The following is a 20,403-nucleotide window of genomic DNA, read 5'->3' on the forward strand; positions in this document are numbered from 1 at the left end:
AAAGGTTCACCTTGCTGCAGACCGGGCAATCATCAGACACCGAACTCTGAGCACAGTGTAGCACTTTCGGGGTGGATTAACACCGGGATAAAGACAGCAAAATAAGCAGAAAGGCCACCAAAGAACTCTGTGTCCAGATGCCTCCCGCTTTGTCCGTGCTGCGATTCGATGCAAACGTTTCCCGAGGGACTGAGAGCCCTTCCTCTGTTTTCTGCGTATCTCGTCCTCTGATGGACAATGCTGGGCATGGCAGGAAAAGGAAGCGCACATGGTTTGCACTAGACAGGGATTGCTGCATGGAAAGGACACACAGAGGCTGTGGGATTTTCAAGGACCCTCTCACAGCAGGAATCTGCAAAACAGAAGCAGAGTTGTGTAGCTTTATAATATATAACATTATGCAGCCCCAGTGAGCGAACGTCCTTTGGCTGCTTGCTCTTGCATTTCGGCAGGACTTCAATAAATGCAGTTGATAGTCTATGATATTCCACAGGGAAATAAAAAAGGATAAACTACCAGCATTTGGAATTTTTGTGGTGCAGCAGTTTGTCTTCACAAGGTGTATAATGAGACTTCCAATAAACCGTCCCCCAAAGGAGTAAGCCTTTTTCTCTTATACAGTACCAACACAAGTGTTCACACAACTCACGCGACAGAAATCCCCGTGTTTGGGCATCGTGTGTACCCCATAAAGATCAACTCAAGACAAAATGCAGCTCTGCTTATTAAAGCATCAACATTAGCTCCTCTGTTTATCTGAGTTGCAGGAATATTGCACTTGCTAAGAGAAAAGATGGGGTCCATCTTCCAAGAAGATTACAATCATATAAAGATCCAGTCTGGAATCATTCTCTGCCTGCCTGGGGCCGCATTTAAAAATGTTGTTCCTGGCCAGCACCACTTAAAGATCTCCACCCGGATCATTTATCCGGCTGACGCGCAGCCTGGCTGCTGGGCTACGAGATACACAGCCGAGTCCCATGGACAAACATCATGAAAAACAAAGACATTATGTGTCCGCCTCTCGGTTGCTGGATGCAGCCCATGCAATCCATAAGCAGAGCTGATAATAAAACTGCTTCAAAATATGCATCGCTACATTGCTGTCAGCCAGAATCACAGGTTAGAATGGAGAGTGGGAATGTGTGGGGCAAAAGAATTACTATTTTAAGAGGCATTTAATATTTCCAGACTGTTTTTAAAGACAACCTAAAATTAACTGCCAAACTGAGAGCATGGGTTGGTTTGGTGAGACCAGAAAACGCTGGTGCCAAAGGCTTTGCTGGGATTTTGGCATCACGCACCCCCTTGCTCCATTCTTGAGGCTCTTTGCCATCTTGAAACAGCCAAGGCAAGAGCATCATGGCCATTCCTCCTTCTTCACATGGCTCCTCGTTGACAAAACGAGGGTGCTTTTGACAGAAGATCAGAGAAAGGCGTGTGCCACACTGGCGGCAGCGAAGCGCACGGGCAGCGCTCTTCGGATCAGCAGACGCGCCGGTCAGTCTGGACCGTGCCTTGAGGTGCCGCTCCAGGGCACTGGGACAACCCTCGCCCTGGGTGGCAGGGAGCGGCAGCCCCAAGCCCAAATTAGTCACCACAGCTCCTGTGCGAGGTCACCTCAGGGTGGCAGCACCGCGACCACCCCACTGCGACACCCCCTACAGCCCCTCACGCAGCCGCCGCGCCCGCACACAAAAGACACTAGTCCCCGCCCCTCTCCTATTTAACCGTCCCTTCGACCAATCAGCGCCAGGGGAGGGATTAAAGGGGGGGGACTAAAAGCTGGGGGTTGACAAGCCCCCTGGATCCCGCTCTCGTGCGCGAGGAAGGGGGTGGGGAGAAGTGCGCTGGTAGCCAATCCGTAGGTGCGCGTAGATGTCTCGGCCAATCGGCAGGGTGGTGGGCGTGGCCCGCCGCGGGGTCAGGCCGGGAGTGAAGGCGCTCGGTTGCTCCTTCCTCTCTTTCTCTCCCCCCATCTCCGCTCCCGGCTGTGGGACTGCTCACCGCGGGATCCCTCCGCCGCGGAGCGGCGTTGCGCGCTCGCTGTCGTCCTCCTCCGCCTGCTCGCTGCCTTCCAGCGAGGGATTATTTCGCGCGGTTGTGGCGGCGGCTCCGGCGGGGCCCAGCGCGGCGGGACGGGCTTGCGCGGAGGATGGAGCCGGCCGGCGGTCGCCTGAGAGAAGCAACCGCCCCGTGAGGGAGGACGCGGGAGCGCAGAGGCCTGCTTGGGGCCGCCGGGCCCTACCGGGCGGGGACCCCGCGGCCAGGCCGCGCCTCAGCGTTCGGGCCTGCTCCCCCGGAGCCCACCCTTGGGGGGGCCCGGCCCGGCCCTGCCCGCCGCCGGGGGCTGCCCCCCGCGCTCCTCGCCGCCGGGCCCCCTCGCCCCCCGGGGGGCGGGTTTGCCGGGGGGGCGGGAGCGCGGAGGGGGCCGCTCGGGGGGTGGCGGGGCGCTGCCGCCCGGCCTCGCCGCCGCCCGCCCCAGGGGCTGCTCCGTTCGCGCCGGGGGGAGGCGAAGCACCATGGTGGAGAAGCGGTGCCCGCGGCTGCAGCGGGACAGCGTGTACCGCTGGTTCTCCGAGCTGCCCTCCCCGCAGCGCGTGGAGTTCCTGTGCGGCCTCCTGGACCTGTGCATCCCGCTGGAGCTGCGGTTCCTGGGCGCCTGCCTGGAGGACCTGGCCCGCAAGGACTATCACTCTCTGCGCGACTCCGAGATCAAGGCCAACAACCCCGCCGACCTGGGCAGCCTCACCAACCTGACGGACGAGGTGGTGCGCAGCAAACTTCTGGTGTCCCTCGCCCTGCTCGGGTCTGCCCACCGAGAGGCGGCCGGGGTCTTGTTCCGGACCCTCACCCACATCGATTCCGTCATCAATAACTATGGGCTGCAACTCAACGAGGGCCGCACGGGGGATGAATTCCTGTTGCTTTTCACCATGGCATCCAACCACCCGGCATTCAGCTTCCACCAGAAACAGGTGCTGAGGCAAGAGCTCACCCAGATCCAGAATATCATGGCCAGCACCAGCAAGAATCCCAGCACCTCTACCCTCAACACCATGGCAACGTATCCTGGCTGCCATAAGGTGGGTATCCTGCTTTTGCACGCTGTAATGGCACTGCTGCAAGGCTCTGTGTCATCTTCAGCTCTGACTTTAAACCTTTCTTGTAGTGTGGGCATTCTTGTAATGACTGGCAGAGATCACTTGCTTGGTTGAGGATGAGAGTGGTCAACTGAGGGCAGGAAGTGGGGTTGTGTGTAGTTTTGATGGGCTCATGACATTTAAATGAGGAGGGGTTCACGAGCAGATGAACAGGCAGCTGTATAAACCTTAACTGATTGTTTGCCACTGAGGGGACAGTCTTGCCAGTTGCATGGAAGACCAGTGATGTAGCAGAGGCAACAAACACATAATATCTCTAGATTTGGGAACAAGCATCTGTTTAAAAGTTTCCCTGGAAGTAGCTGGAAAGGAGGATGAGCCTGGGGAGTAGCTGCTTAGTGGCAAAGGCATCTTGGTGGGTCTGGGTTTTGTTCAGGCAAACACATTGAGTTTCTGATACTAAACTTAAATGTTGTGGTTGCTTGTCACCCTGTATCTCGGGTATTGATCTTAGTGTCAGTGGTTCACCATCATTAGCTTGCTGTTCCTTCATTCAATTGCCAGCAATTTAGCTAGACAGTAACGTTATAAGATGTGCTGTTACTACTCAGATATATTATTGACTGCTTAAGTGCTCTTAGCCTGCTACAATTAAGGAGTCAAACTGTCGACTGAATTTAACCTGCCTGAAAGTTCAGACTAAGCACCAGCTAAGGGTGTGTGTGATCAGTTAACAGGCTGGAGCTTTTGAGGATGTTACGGGCTCAGTCAGCAAATAAATCTGTTACCATTCTGTTGGGAGATCTGGTGTATACCTGAAGGCTACAAAAATCCCTGTATTGGAGTAGTATCCTAAATAAAGCTGTTTCTGAAAGCTCAGTACAGATTTCATTAAACTGAGCACTGGATTTCAAACTGAAATGGAAATGCACGCTCAGTCTTCCCTTGAGTACAAATTTCCTTCCAATTTCATGTTCTTTGAATATCACTGCTTTAACTGTAAAATTTAGATGAGTATTAGTAAACTTCATATTTCTCTTAATTGTCCCTTCCTATGCCTTTAAACAGTCCTTGTTCCTGACATTTTGTTTTAAGGGGAAAGAACAGGGTATGGTAATGTCTCTTTATTCAGCTTAAACCTCTACGTGAATAAAATATAGATGGAAAGAATATTTCATATGGAATGTAAAAGGGCTTAATTAAAACCAGAAAAAGCTTCATTTTAGATATTTAACTACTTGTGACTTCTGTTATTCAAAAGATGCATGGAACCCAGATTTGAAAGGAAAGACTGTATATCATACACGTTTTCCCAAAATAAGGTAAAATTACGTGGGCAGGAGCATTTTTTAGATTTTGCTTTCCAAGCCTCACAAATAGTGCGCGATTTGTGTAGCTGAAAAACTCCGGCACTATTTATGTCAATCTAAGATGGATGGAGAAACCATCCAACCATTTTCTGTGCCAGCAATTAGGTGTACAGGACAGGAATTTGATTAGTGCCTTTTTTTCTTGTGAACTCATTGAAGGTTGTCTCTTTAAAAATACTTTAAAAAATGTGCTTGAAGAATACTGGTTGCTAAGAACAGAATAGCTGAGAGGGAACAAAAAAGATGACTTTGCTTTCACAGTGTCTTGGATATGTGTTTTGTTTGAACAGATGCAGATTTCCTCTTTTAAGACTATTAATTATTTTATGTTGATAGCTGGGTAATTTTGCTACTTTTAGAGTAGGCAGTTGGCTTAAAACAGAAGTTGGATGAAGCAAGTGGAAAAAAAAGTCTTTCTCCATTCAGCCCTGTTTAAATATGCACAAATAAATTCCAATGCTCCGGACTTTAGATCTTGTGATGTTACCAAGTTATGTTGTGACAATACTTGTGTTCTAACATCACCTAGAAAAAAACAATGCAGATGTCAAGGGAAAGCGAGCTGAGCTGGGCTGCTCCTGCCAAGAGTCCCGTGCTCCTCGGCCTCCTCAGAACTGGAGAATTTCTTCCCCCAAGCCAGCACTTTCTCATCATTCCTGTTGCTTCACTCCAGTTTGAGCTACGCTGAGCGGGTACTTGAGGTTAAACCACATGAATGCTGCTACTAAATTCTCAAGGGTGAACTTCTTTGAGCTTGTCCTTAGAAAATGAGCTGGAGTGGTCACCGTTTGAGGTCCTGAGAAACTTTTGGGAGCTGGAATGGAGTGGATGTGTCATGGAGTGCAAATGGGGAGCAGCACCAGGGATCCTTCCGCGTTTCCTTGTGTGGGACAGGGACTAACGCTGTGTGACTATCGGGTTTTCTGTATAACTAGAGTTCCCTTACAGTTCTTTATAATTTACATTTAACTTGTTTATTCAGGGAGATGCAACAAAGTTGAACAGGGCTCATTGTTCTCTTTGCAGAAACAAATGGAAATGTGCTGCTTCTCTTTAATCAGTCCTGTTAAAATATGACCCAACTTGACATTCGCTGCAGCATTTTCTCCAGAGGGTTGGAGCTTGCTGTCCTTTTTCTATCTCCTATCCCTTTCACATTTTGCAGTGAAACCTCTCACGAATAAATCCTGTGTAACAGCAAAGAGGCTGAAGAGTTGATAAAAAATTACTGTAGGTGCTCCATGATTCTTTAGGTTGCTTTGGGGTATGTGAATGCATTTAAAGTTGGTTTGTGATGCAAACCACTGTTTTTGCTGTTGTCGTTTACTGTCTACTGCAATTGCTGACTACAAGGAGGCTCAAAACAGCTGCCCATATATTTGTGGTTTAATTTGTGCTTTTTGAGATTATTCTGGGATTATATGAATCTTTACAGGAACAGGTGGCTGTGACTGGCCTGAAGTAGGTCAGTAATTATTAGATGCATGGTTTCCACTTGATAGTACAAAATGAATATGAAGTTTCCTTGCCCTAAGTAGGGAAAACACTGCTCTCTCCACAGCAGACTATTGCTTTAGTCTCTGTTAAAGATGATAATTTCTGCCTCGTCTGGTGTTCTGATTTTGAATGGTGCCAACACTTGCAGGACTTGAGTTGTGGCTTCTTCAAACTTCTTGCTTGTAGGCATAAAATCTAAGGAGGATGTATGTGTTTTGTTTGGTTGGGTTTTTTTTAAATTGAAACAGTGCAAGTTGTCTTCAAACAAAGCCCATGCATAAAGAATTGGGTCTTTAAAAACTTTTGTTCTTGGGATTAAGCATAATGGTCTTATTTTTAACTGGAAATGATGCAATTGAGTTTTTAGGCTGGTTTTGTACCTTAAGATCTCTATTCAGCTGCCTTTTATACTTTTGCCACAAAGGAGAGAATGTTTTTCTGGGCAGCGCTAGAGCCAAGCGTTCCAAGGCTCATTTCTGTGCTGATGTAGAGTCCTTAGAGCTGCAAATTTTTGCTCTTCTTGTACAGGGGTTGGAGCTAGAAGCACCAGGGCACATGAAAACCAGTATCCAAATATCTCCTGAGCACCTACATGTCCACGTGCTTTGATGGGCAATTGCCACTACTGAATTTGTGACCCGCAAAGAGGGGAGAAATGTCTCAGAACTGTCTCCCAACATCTTGAATCCATTCCAGCTTCTGTTGTGTGCGATTTGTGACGGCAGACATCATCTCTTAGCTATGGGTAAAAACTTAATGGTTTTATTCATTTTTGATTGCTCTGAGGCTGTAGTGATGCTGTCTTTACAGAACACTTATGTCTTGTAGATAATGATATACCGGGACGTACTTGGATACTGGTGCTCATCTAGACATAGTAATATGACTCTTTCTTGGGCTGAGTTTTTCTCTCAAGAAGTCAACATGTGTTGGTAATACTGAGGACAAAACTTCCAGAACTAGAGAACTTATTAATGAACCTGGCACCTTGCACTTCTTTGAGTTGTTTCATCTATTTATTGAGATAATTCTATAAAAATAGGGAAATAAGGTAGCGCTTTGGCTGCTTAGCACCTGCTCTTTGGTGCTGTTAGTGCCACGATCTGGTGGTGGCTTCAGCTGCAGAATCAGTCTCTGACCACAGTTTGTTTGCAGCTGAAAGAAAATCTAAGTCAGTGACACTGTAGTTCTGTGGCTGTTTCAAGTTTATCTTGTGAATGGGAAGAAGAGCTCTTGCCTACTCAGCTTCCAAATACTGCACCGATGTCTATTTCAAGTTTATAGCATAAGATGCTATTTTTCACCCGTGCTAATTCCATAAGCTCACCTAAAACTTACAAATAACTAAAGACTATGTATTGGGAGCTGTGTAGAGCTGATGTTCTGAGGAGCCTGTTTCAAATACCTTCACCTTTCTGCACTGGTTGCTTCAGGTGATTGAAGTTACATATGCCAGCTTCAGAAATATTCAGAGGTTTTTTTAATTTTCTCTGTGAAATGATGAGCGGGAAAAATCTATTACTTGTTGGGTTGAAACCAAGTCTTTTAGTCTTCACAGAGTAAGGAGACTAGGTGTTAAGTGATCTATGTCAGCTGCCTTTATGGCTTTTATCCTAGCTTTGTAGGGATAGAATAAATAATGAAAACCTAATATTTAGCCTCCTAACCCACAGAAAGTATTTCATAGAGTTAGATTGCCATGTTAATAGAAATTGCTAGCTAGGATTAGAGGTGTTTACTCACCGGTATCAGTAGTTGCTATCTCGGGAATGATCTCATTTTCCAAAACCACATGAAATGATTGTCGGGAGCTGCAGGGACAAGTCTTGGAGCTTCCAGCTGGTGCCATGTGTCAGTCTTTGTCCCTTTGGTGTTGTGGGTGCTTGAGGCAACACGGATTACACACACCTATCGATGTTTCGGGTAAGAAAATGAGGCTTCCAGTTCTGGCTCATTTCTTACTGATATTCTTGTTGGAGAGTGTTTTGACTCTAAGATGGTTCAGACTCAAGCATGCAGAATTTTCAGAAATGAGCTTAACACGTAAAGGAATCCTGGAAGACAACAGTCTCATGCAGCAACAGCATTATTTAGCACCAAATTCACTCTATCAGAGGTTACGTGATGAACTTGACTTTAAGAACTTAAATTAGTTTGCTGGGGAAATGGACTGTACATCCAAACATCAGGGACAGAGCAGCCAAAAAAATTGTTTTGAGCTTATAATGATGATGTTTTTTCCGTGAACTGTTTTCTCATTTTTTGCACACTCTGAATGAAGTTTTTGTTTTAAAAGGTGAAGTGGAACACACTCTTAAATTTACTCTTTTTTTTTTTTTTCCTACTAATTACCTTGTAACTGTTAGTTGTCAGTGGGCCTCATCTCCTCTGGTATAAAAATGCCTGTTGTAAGGTGTTGGATGTTCTGAACTGTACCAGACCTCAAACTGTTTTAATTGAATCAATGTAGGAGCCGTATGCAGATTCTGCCTGGAAAAGCAGAGCCAGCATAGTTAACCACACCTAACAAATGTTCCAGTGTCTGACTTCAAAGGTACTGAACAGCATCCTTGTTTGGAAGTATTTCACCATTTGGCTTAGTGGTTTTTTAAAAATGTTTGAGTGGCTAAAACTCAGATCCTGTAATCTTTTAGCTGGATATTAGATGTGCCTCTTTCCAGCAGGGTAGAGCTCTGATTCTTCTTTGGACTTCTCGGTTCTGCAGTACCTGGGACAATTTGAAGTGTGGTATGGTAAAGAGAAGTGTGTGTAGTCATCTTCTACATTCAAATACTGTAGTATCTGTTTTATTACTTGCTCTTGAGTGCTCTTTCTCCTTAAAAAAAGAAGGTAAATATAGAAATGCTATTCCCAAGAATATAGATAAGAGTTCCTGTGAATACACAGAGTCTTATTACGGAAATGCTAGATGTAATTCATCTGTCGAAATGAAAACCATTGTCAGGCTTAAACTAGAGTTTGACTTCCTGGCAAAAGAGTGGAAGCGATTTGCATTGAATCACAGAATCATAGAATGTCTGGAGTTGGAAGGGACCCACAAGGATCATTGAGTCCAACTCCTGTCCCATTTAGACTTGAAATGGGCATTAAATCTAGCAGAGATGTTGATATGCTCCAGCTCTGATTTCTTTTTGTAATGAGCAAACATCTAAATTCCTTGCTTTTGCCTCATGCTAAAATAGAATTTTTCCTTTGGTGTCATTGGTATGATTATCCAATAATAAGTATTGGAAGGGATAAACTTTTTAACAGGTGTTCTGGCCAGTGTAGGGTTTCAGGGGATTTGTAAATAGCTGAAGTGCTCCAGAAATAATAAGATCAATTACTTAAGAGCAAGATCTTAATTTTAAAGACAAGCTGAGTCATGATAAATAGTGCAAGTGAATGTTTTTTGTGCATATTATGAATTCTTTTTCAGTGTCTTATTTTTTCCACCTGTTGTATTGCACTTAAGCCATTACTTAAGCAGATATCGAGGAGGGAGAAATAAAATTCAGTGAATTTGTGACTTGTCACATAACTTCTGCCAGCTTTGTGAATTGTTGCAGGAGAGGCCGGAGTGACAATGAACCATTCGGCCAGAGAAAGGTTTATGGTACCCTTGCTTGGATTACACTTCAGCACATTTTGGAATTGCTTTGACTGTCCTTTTTACCTCCCAAATGTACGTACCAGCCCCACGGATCCATTTCCCACCCATATGCTGGCAATACGTAGGGTGGCTCTAAAGTCAGTGTAATATTAACATTTTAAAGGCAGATGTCATTAAGGTCTAAAGGCCTTTATATGAGATAGGACCAGGTTATACTTTGGATTCTCTTGGGAAATTTGAGATAATCTTCCATTCCGGTGGCAGTGCTTTTAGGTTTTGGTGGCATTCAGGTTGCAAAACAGGGACATGCTTGTACAGCAGTGCTGGTTATAAGCAGTTATCTGCTTTGATGTGTTCCTAATGATTGGTTTGTAAAATTCAGATGTGATTTCTTTTTTGTTTTGAAGGGAAAAAAATATTTTGTCATCTGCCTTTTTGGAAATATGCTTGATGCACCAGGAGTCTGGAATTAAAGCGCCTTGAATTAGCATAGAGTGAACTAGTTGCAGTTGCAGCCTGGCCAGTCAGCCACAGCAAATTGGGGAAGATCAGGTAGATGAAAAAGATGCTATTTTGTAGCTTATTGTACTAATGGTACAATAAGCTTTTTTTTTTTTCTGTTGCCTTTTATAGTTTTTCCCTTTAGGGTTCAAACTTTAACTCAGTGTATCTCTTCAGCAGGAAATCCCATATATTCTGCCTGTTTGGCAAGCTCCTACAGTTAACTGTTGGAGACTGTAGTGGTGGCAGAAAATGTTGCATTACTTAATATTAAAGAATTCTGAAACTTCTTTGCAGAGCAAAGCTTCACTTGTTTGTCTTATGGGGTGAGTGCACATCTTTGCACAAATGGGTATTACCATGTGTTTTCAAATACTTTAACTGTCTTGAATGGCAACCACAGCACAATGTAATTAAAATCTGGTTACTCTGGTGGATTTGTTCATAGTATTAACACAGTATTCACAGTTCTTTAAGCAAAGGATTTTTAGTGGAAATTACTTAGTCTAGAAGATACAACCCTGACCTTTTTAGGTCCATCTGCTTGACTGAATTTATAACAGAGCCTTGTAGCAGGTGTGTGATTGAGGAAACAGTCTCACGGGACAAAAACATCTGATTGATTATCCTGTTTCCCTGGGAACTGCCTCTTTCCCCTTTGTGTTCAAAGCCAGGTACCTTTTTACCATCTTCCTCTGAGAACAGGTGTGGGACCTTTCGTAGCTGGTGAGAAACAGGGACACACCTGATGTGATTGCACCTGGTGTTTACATCTGCTTTTTGCAGACCCTGGCTAGTGCATGAATTTCTAGCCAAACACTTCCAGTTGCATTTATGTCCCAGTCCAACAAAGCGACTACCCACGTAGTTTTAAGCATTGAGCATTGCTGGAGGCTTTACTAGATATGTGTAAAATTGAATCTGTTTGCGAGTGTTCCTTAAACATCCTTGTGGAAGAGCCCTAATCTTCGAAAGGAGTAGTTTCTAATTTTGTTCTTCTACTGGGAGAACAGTCAGGTATTTGCATATATAAGCAAATGCAGAACTGCTGCCTGAGGCTCTGGTTTCACAAGCAGCTGGGCACACTAAGGGCTTGTTACTGCTCAGGGGAAGATGTTTGCTCAGTCTTGCTTCTCCTGGCTTTGTAGCCTCGATAGATTTTGAGTTTCAGGTTCTTTCATTGAGTCCTCTTGTTTCTGGCTCAGACTTAACCTACTGAACAACCTCATGCATCAATAGACTGACACCAGAGTGTTAGCAATGCTTTTTTGCTTTTTTTCAAATTATTTGTGAACCAGAGTTATTTCCCTGTGTTGGGAAATAGCAGCTTATCTGCTGAAACGTGCAGGTGCTGTGTCAATGCTATCAAGCTTCCGCTGGAGCGTTTTTGCAAACAGGATCGCACTGTGTTAAACACCTTGGTGTTAACCTCAAAATAAGCTGCTGTTAATACTCACTAATATGAAACTGAGAGCAGTAAATGTTTTGGTTGTTTTTTTAGTACTCAAATTCCTCAGTGCACCCTTACATGTTATCTGCAGCAGCCTCAGGCATGAAGGACAGTTTATGATGAAAAGCCTTTTTTAATGGAAACTTCCAAAGTATTGGCAGAACCATTTATCTGTGGGACTTTCCCAGCATGTCACTGGCCACTTCTGAAAACTGAACGCGTGTGACAAAGTTTTCCCCTGAGATCAATGGGAGAATGTGTTTGTGTGGCTTTTAGCTGTGGCCCCACGATCTTAATTAATCGACTTATTGCTTTTCTATTTTGTTCACTTTTCCTGAATAATACATGACCTTAAATTTCATAAGTAACTAGGTATAGAAATCAGTATTTTATTCCCTCATCCTATATAATTTTTTCCTTAGATTATAAGTCATGTTATACTTTAGGTAGTAAGCTATGCTGATTTTTAATATTGGCTCTACTTCAAACTAAGTCAGCAAATAGTTTGCTATTAAACCATGTATTTTCTGTGCTCTGTTTAGTTATTTTTAAAAGGAACATATAATTGTCATTTTGGTAAAATTCGTACCACATTAAGTTTGACTCCTATCAGTCCTGTTATTTTTATGAAAGCCTTTGCTGTATTAAATGTTAGGAATTGTCCCTGGGGAGCAGAGGAAACAGTTACTGCATCTGACTTTCTGGATTTACCATTTTCTATATTGACTTCCACAGCTTTGGACAACAGCAGAGCCACTTCAGGTGACAGTGGCTGAAAGAGAAACTCCACCTATTGAAGTATCCACTCCCAGTAATATTGTTGTGAGAGATATATATATATATATATAGATCTTTTGGTCTTTTATAGATCATCTTATAAATCTTTTGCTTTTTGATCAAAGCTTTTGGAGAGCTTTCTAGAACTTTCTTTGCTGTCCCAAGAAGATCTATACCCATTGGTCCATCTGTAATGCTGAGAAGAAAATCACTGCACTCTGCTGAAAAAATATCGTTGTCTGCTGGCAGGTGAAAAGGGGAAAAATGTGATGATGACTAAAATTCTAGCAGTCACTTTTGGTACCTTGACATGTTTGTCTTTGACCCCTGAACAAAAGCAATTATTTCTCTTCCCAGTTACCTCCTGGGGTTGGAGGGGTCTGATCCTTCTGTCTGGTGCTTGCTGGGAAGGACGTACTTTTCAGTAGCTGTCCCCACTTCTGATACTGTCTTTATTACTATGGAGAATGAGGCACAGAAGAATTCAGGCTGGGCCTTGGTCATTAGGTAGTGAAAAATTGTCTTTGTTATTTTTGGTTATGGCCACTACTTGAAATTCAGGAGATGAGTTAGGTTTTAATGTGGAAAATCAGAAGTTCATCTGTGAGCCAGATGCTTTGCTATGGAGGGAGCAGACACAATGTTATAGTTGAGTAAAAATAGTTTAAGAATGTCTTCCGCACTCATGTGGGTGGTGCGTCTTCTCATGTCGTTGAATAAGCCTACAGGCCTCTCTAGTGCTTAAATAATTTGTGAATAATCTAATGAAATTATGGGTAGGTGCAACAGGGCTTTCCTTTTCCATGGCCCGCTACAAAATGCTTTGCTAAGGGTAAGATTAGATATAGTGAAAAGAAGTCTATTGCTTTAACTCTGAGCTTGCTGTTGTGTTTGATTAGTCTTGGTGAATTGTTTCTGTTGATGTTTTCAAATTATTTTGGTTGAAAAATCCCAAGTCTTCTGCTTAAATGCCTGATGCTGTGCCCTCTTAGACCTTGAGTGATCTGTGAATTTTTCTGCATTTATAAATGTCAGTCCTGTGGTTTGTTAGATACATTGCCTGAACATTTCTGGTTTCTGTGGCGCCTGCTTATCCACCTTTACTGTAGATTCTCACTGCTTCAGTAAACAAGCCTTTAACGGTTCTCTGAACAGCAGATGTTTATTCCTTAATGTCATTTCTTCAGAGATGTTACAGATCCTGAAAGGTCCAAAGCAATTTACTGACCATGTTTCAGAATCTTTCTCTCACAGGAATGCCTTGTTCTTTATTCAGAATCTGAGTGCTGGTTAGTAGTTGGTTGTGCTGAGCCCAAACTAAGGATTACAATAGTGTTCAGATATATATGGTGGACATTCCACCCAGAATTTTCCTGACACTTTGTTTCTACAGTTGAATTTGGACAAGTCCTCCCTGGGCATCCGCTGTTCAGTTTTTGCCAATGTTTCTCCCAGGCTGGTATCTTCTGCAGTTTGTAGCTGATGGGTTATTGCTCCTCTATGTTTTGCTTGGCCTCAAATTAAAAAAAAAAGCTGTTACTATTTTGGAAATGAGACTTTGCTTTGCAAAACGTTTTGCGTTATTTTACTTTTCCCAAACAAATCCAAACCTTTGCAGTATTGGTATGTTTAAGTCAGTGGAAAAAATTACTTAAAATTTGGAATGAAAGCTTTGCTCAGATTCCCCGGTTCTAACACCATTCAGCTCACTAACAAAGTGCTCCATTTGGAACTAATCAGAGCTTTGTGATTTTTCTAGGCCGGTTTGAAACTGTTTTGCTTTGATGTGTGACTGGATCAGATAGTATATGAGCTCAGTCCAGGCATATGGGCTAAATTAATCTTTACCAAGTAGATAAAAATTAAATCTTTATGAAAATAATTGGAAGCTTTGTATAAACAAAATGCAAATTTTCAAGTGCTGTAATGCTTATTGTAAGGGTAGTGGAGAAAAGGGAATATAAGATAGGAGGCAATATATTGTAAAAACTGCTTGTTTAGGTGTTTCTGAAACCATGTGGCTACGCTATGACTCGTTTTCAAGTACTATAAGTGTTTATACTTGCTGATTGTCCTCAATATTTGGAACCTGGTGATTTAGGTTAACATAGTCTTGCCTGAATCTAATTTTCATGCTTGCTCAGGCTGCTGGAACGGAGGGAGGGTTTAATGGGACGGTGTGAGATAAGCTTTAGTAAAGACTGACTTTGGCAAGGAGACTTGAACTCTTCCCCACCCTCCCTCCAGGCTTAGAATTTTCTAATGTGAAAGCCTGATATTAAGTTTTTGTTATTGGTGGAAAGCTCTGCTGTAGGAGCATACAAGTAAACTTTATTTTTGATCAAAAAAAATAGATTAAGTGCTGAAGAGGAAAGCAGGTACTTGTAATCCTTTCTTTTGACACTCAGCTGTCTGTCTGGATTGATTTCTTAGCACATAGAAGCTTTTTAATGGATGTCAAGTATACAGAGGCTTTCACTTGTGCTACGGCCTTACACCACATATATATCTATAAATGTCAGTCTTAAAATGGAGCTTCCAATGGGTAATTGTATAAGGGTTGGGATGTGCTATTTTTGACTTGCATTGTGTATTCCAGTTGATGTCAATATATAAGGCTAACAGGAGGGCGAGCAAGACATTATTTTGATTGTAAATTGTCCTAATTCATGGCACTGTTTCAAGTAATTTTCTTTACAGGGACCTGTAGTCTCTGGTATGAGTTACTGTGAATAAACCATAGCTGCTTTTGTTATGTCAAGATGCACACTTTCTCCTGTGATTTGTGAAAGGCTGAAATCCACATTAAATTCTAATTAAAACTCTCCATACCAGGATTTCAAGTTGATTCAAAATGTGGCAGTTGAAATTCAAGTAATGCCTTGGCTAGTCTGAGTGCTTTTGTTAATCTTAACTACCTTTTAAAGCACACTTTCCTCTTTGAGATACTTAAACCATTGTGTTCAGTCCTGCTAATGTAACTGTTCATCCACTTCTGCTTCTCATTACCTAGAACACAAGAGAGTAATTGCCTTGTTTATGTGTTGAATGTCATGCTCCAAGTAATAGATGTTTTTATGTGTTGCTAAATAATTGTGAATGCTCTTGTGGACAGCAGCTGAAACGGGCAGTGTTCAATTCTACTTTTTCTAATGACTTATGTTTGTTTCTGTAGTTTTAAGTAATGGTGAAAATATGTTTTCATGCACTGAATGCAGCTTAGAAAGTACGTATTAGGCCATAAAGTCTGTTTTCATGTGATGATGTGATGATGCAGCCTTCTGCCCAGGCATTTTTAGCATGCAGTTTTTCATTTCAATGATCATGACAGCAGGTTTGTAAATGGCAAAGACAAGAAAATTAGTTTTTTGCTATACTGGAATTAATTTATTGTAATTTGTGTGGAAACACTTTGAAATGCCTTCAGTCTGCATCTGTGTAGATAGATGACATAACATAAAAATGATATTTTCCAAGAGCCCTTTTGCTCTAGTTTTCTTTTTGAAATGTTAAGAACTGCAGTGTGAAGAGGTTAAGGGTCTCGCAATATCTCTACAATTGACTGCTGGGACTATTGTTTAAAAAAGAATTATACTTTAAGTAGCTTTATAGATTAGCCAAGCTAATCTAGATTTGTGAATAGCTCCTGACCAAAACAGCTTCCCTGAACTGTTACTTGTGGAATATCAGCAGTACCAGCCCTGGGTTTAGAAGCAGCAAACCTCTCTGGATTGCTCAGAAGTGGTTCTGCTCACTCTGCAGGAAGGTGTGATGTTTGCACATTCCCTCAGTTTATTTTATTGCATTTTTGTGTGTGTGTGTTTTTTTCCAGGTCACTCCAAGGTCTGAGACCCCCATCAACAGCGTCAGTAACAGTTTGGAAAACGTACTACACACATCAACACATTCCATTGAGGAGTCATTACCCAAGAGGCCTTCAGGGAAACACTCCAAAGGTGTGTCCTTTTCTGCACCAGCTCCTGTCTCTGCATGGCCATTAGTGTTATTTTAGTTGTGACTTGAGACAAATTTTGCTGCTTTACTTCTGGGTTGGCTTGAGCAAAGGAAGCCATAGAAGAGTTTTTATAGGAGGTGTTAGTTTGTCAGTGAGAGGCAAATGTGTTTATTCTTCTTTTGGAAGTAAGCAACAAAATTCGTTATGAGTTGAAATCCCAGCTTAAAGCAGCAGTGAGGCTTCCCCTTCCACCTTTGTCTTGGTTCCCAAGAGTGCGTAAGTGAGAAGTGGAGGGGAGGAGAGAGACTTTGCAGCTTCCTCAGCACACCTGGCCACCCTGAATGTTTTTACACAGTCAGGCTTATTTTTGTAATGCTATATTGCGTGCTGACCTGACTAAAAACTGCGCTTAGCAAATTTGAGTTAATAAGTAGGCATTCCGTTTCCACACTTCAGGCTATGATTACGAATATTAAAACGTCTAACTGTATTTTTGTTTAATGCATATGAAAAGCACCGTTAAGTGAGGAAAGTCTTTGAACTGTGAGCTGCAATTTGTGTAGAACAGCTTTTGTGAACTCTTTGTGGTATTAATGAAAATAGCTCTATATGGCAGAACTAATGCAGAGCAAATACACCATCACATGAGCAGCACTGGTATATTGCCTTCAAATGTCATTAAAAATATTGTCATGGACTGTACAAATTATTTTTTTTATTTGGAATTGGTCTTTGGAGTTCTGTTTCCTTCTCTGCCATTGACTTGCTGCATAACCTTGCAGATAGTTTAATATCATGTAAATGATGATTGAGAATTTCAAAGCACATCTTCACTCAGAGGAACTGATAGAGACTGGAAAGGGTTAAAGGGCCCAAGGAAGTATTCTTGGTTTGCCACCAGCACACCTCCTTTTCTGTGACATACTCCACTATAATCCCTAGTAGCTGTAAGTAGCAATAATTTTTACAGCAGAATAGTGCTGTGAGGAGCTATCTTTCCAGCTGTAAAAGCCATCAGGGTAGAAGAAAATGCAACACTAAGCAGAAGCATGGCTGGGTTTGGGGCCTTCATCTGATTAAAAATAGGGCAAGGTTCAACACTCTGTTCATTTCTACTGTGACTGCTGTTCCAGTACCATACATGCCAAGATTAGTAATGGTACACTGTGAAAATTATTTAGGCTTTCCTCTGATCTATTTTTCTCTTATAGAATACCTGCTTAGCTTTCAGAGAATGTAGCTGTTTAACTTATAGATCGCCTTAGTGATAGTTGGTAGAAGGGGTTATGGAACAAATGGTTTTCTTACTAACTGATATTTTGCTTTCTGGTTCACCAGCAGCAAAGATTGTGTTGAGTTCTCCACGATATATGATGACCTGTCTGGTAGGGTGTTCTGTCCCTTAAGATTGGAATAAAATTATTTACCAACCTGGAGACCACCACCGCTCTCGTACAGATTTCTAATTCTCATAACAAAGAGGCACATCTCTTAATTTAGCAGGACCTGCTAATTTTTTAACCCAGAGCACATGAAATTCAGTCATGAGAGTATGGGATGGACAGGTTGCTTGACCAATTGTGTAATTCTGGTGTTGATATTTTCTAGTGAGTCTTGTTTCAGACAGCTTGAGAGGACAGGATTTCGTCTCGCTTGCGGTCAGAAATAGTGAGCTGCCTAAATTATCATTCCTCTCTTGGCAAAGTACTGGAGCTGGAAGTGTCTCAGTTAAAAAGGCTGTAGCTGAAATAGAAGAAAAATGAGAAAGCTCATGAACGGTACTGTTGAATTAGAGACAGTTTGTATTGTGAATCGTTTTAATTCTGATTTTTAGAAATGTTAGTAATATAACATACTCTGTGTGTAGTTAAGCGGTGAGTGGGTTTGTAGTAGGCTTCAACGTGAAAGCTGTCAGGGGCTGTATTTTGCCTAATCCACACTTTGAAACTAGCTTAAAATATTTCAAGTTTCTACATGGATGAGGACAAGAAGAGTGGAGTATATTGCTGAATACTCTTTAACAAACTGGGTTGTAAGTCTCGGTGCACTTGTGTTTGCATTTGTGATTAGCTGGAAACATTCATACATGCTTCACGTAAAGACTTGTCAAATACGTAACTCCTGAATAATTTCACCATCATATCTACATTGAATATTGCTGCCTTGGGAAACAAATTTATAAAACGCGTGTCAGTCTGAGAAATCTGTAAATCTTCCCTTTAATCTCCAGGGCCCAGCTGACTGTGGGAACACTGACAGATACTGGGGTTCTGGATCCATGCTGTAATGCCCGAGTTGTTGGGAGTAGTGACCAGTTGGGGGCAATCATATGGTTATTTAGTAAAATTCACCAATTTTTTTCTATGCTGGTCCTTCAGTCTTGGCTAAAGCCTCATCTCCCTTTTGTATGTATCAGTGGTAGAGCAGGTTGAACCAGACGGACACTGCTGCAAAGTGAGGAGTTGTGGCTCTAGGAAGATCCTGTACCTGTTGACATAAGTATGTCAGGTATCTGTACTTTATTGGACTTTTCTTTTGTAAAATAAAAATTCAAAGATTTGGCCTGTGCCAGTTTAGAAAAAAATACAGATGGGTATTGACACGAGGATGTGAACCCCTTCTGAAGTCTCATGTCTGTAACATGCAGTATAAATGGTGCTTTTTACTCATATTTTTTGATTGAGTTAGGATTGTTCAAACCTGTTTTCACAGATGTGGAAGTTGTGTTGACGGGAGGTAACTTTGGGAAGCGGAGACTTTCCCTGTTCTCAAGGACTGGGTGGTGGTGTGCCTGTAAGCTGCAGACAGGCTTATTTCCAGGCTTTAAGGTATTGAGAGATCTTGCTGGTCAAGGAGAATAGTGGCAAATACTGATAGATTCTTGTGTCACGTCTAATTGCAATTCCAGGAGAGGTGTGTTGCTGCATCTTTCTGTCCTTTTACACTGTTTCTACAGTGTAGTCAGGTTTTGACTGTGGTTTTAACACTGATATGAACAAAAAAAATGCAAATGAATGTTGGGGTTTGTTTGCATGCTGGGTGAACTGAGAGCCACGGTCTCCTCCTTGTGTTGCTGGAGGCTTTTTTTCTGCAATACAAGAACTGAACCAGTGCAAATAGAGCTGCAGAAAGTGGCGGTGTCAGAAATGTTGGTTCCAGTTTCCAAAATGAGATTTCATGCTTGCCTGGTAGGCACGTACTGTAGAACAGCTCAGCTCTGTAGTGATGGCCCCTTCTATAAGCAGGTTTGTGTTTCCCAGCACGATGCCAACAGTGTCAGCAAACTTAATTTGGCAGGATTCTGCTAAAGGCACCAAAGTTGGTTGTCTTCAGTTTAGGATTTTGCCCTAAATTTTCAGGGGAGCCACCTCAAAACCTTCTCCTAGTAGCAAGTGACCCAGGTGGTTAAAGAAAACTGGTTAAAAATAGTATATTCACTAGCAACTCTTGTTTTGCAGGCAGTCCTGTGCTGGTAGCTAAGGGAAATTCAGTCATCATGCCAAAGTCCAGAAGGAGCTATTTGACCTATGGCAAGTCCCATTCACAGAGCTAATTTGTAACAAGCCTATAGATGTAGAGTTGGTTTGACCTTGTGTAGCAATTCCCAAAAGAGAGTAGTTACGGTTATCAAAGCCAAATGAGAAATTCAGCTTATTTTGTATTTTTTTAAAGTGATAGGAATTTCCTGTACACCAGAGATGTTATTAATTACTGACTGTAAGGTTCCAAGCAGAACGATTTGGCCATTAGGTGGATAACACTGAAGGCAAGTACTGCTCTGTGCATGTGACATATCTTAGCAATGTATTAAACATGGTCAGTGACCACAGCATATTTTCCAAAAGCACAGCGGAATAAAGTACATTAGACCAGATGCTGAAATGCAGAACAAAAGAATCTTTATTATAAAGGCAATGCAAGTTGCAAAACATTGCAGGGTGAAGACTGTGCAGTCTTCATACTGTAATTTCTCATAATACTGAGTAAAATTTTGATTTGTCACAGCCTCTGCTTTAAATTTTCTGCAGCGGAGGTTCTGTGTTGGTATTCAGAAGATGTTCATTACTGCTCTTACCGCTGTTTTCCTCCACAAAGCCGTCTGGAAGATGATTTCCTCGACCGAACAAGTCTCATTT

General features: G+C 42.3%; 1 protein-coding gene across 1 annotated transcript in view; it reads left to right on the forward strand.

The window, feature by feature from the left end:
* Positions 1–2,522: 2,522 nt before the first annotated feature.
* Positions 2,523–20,403, forward strand: part of ZCCHC14 (zinc finger CCHC-type containing 14) — a gene marked incomplete at its 5' end in the record, with an annotated part of 44,810 nt that continues 26,929 nt past the window's right edge. The window contains 2 exons of the mRNA XM_080351762.1: positions 2,523–3,086; positions 16,145–16,268. Of these exons, the coding sequence (XP_080207888.1) occupies positions 2,523–3,086; positions 16,145–16,268 (688 nt within the window). The remainder of the gene's footprint in view (positions 3,087–16,144; positions 16,269–20,403) is intronic.

The sequence above is a fragment of the Nesoenas mayeri genome, assembly GCF_963082525.1.
Source record: "Nesoenas mayeri genome assembly, chromosome: 12".
NCBI lineage: Eukaryota > Metazoa > Chordata > Aves > Columbiformes > Columbidae > Nesoenas > Nesoenas mayeri.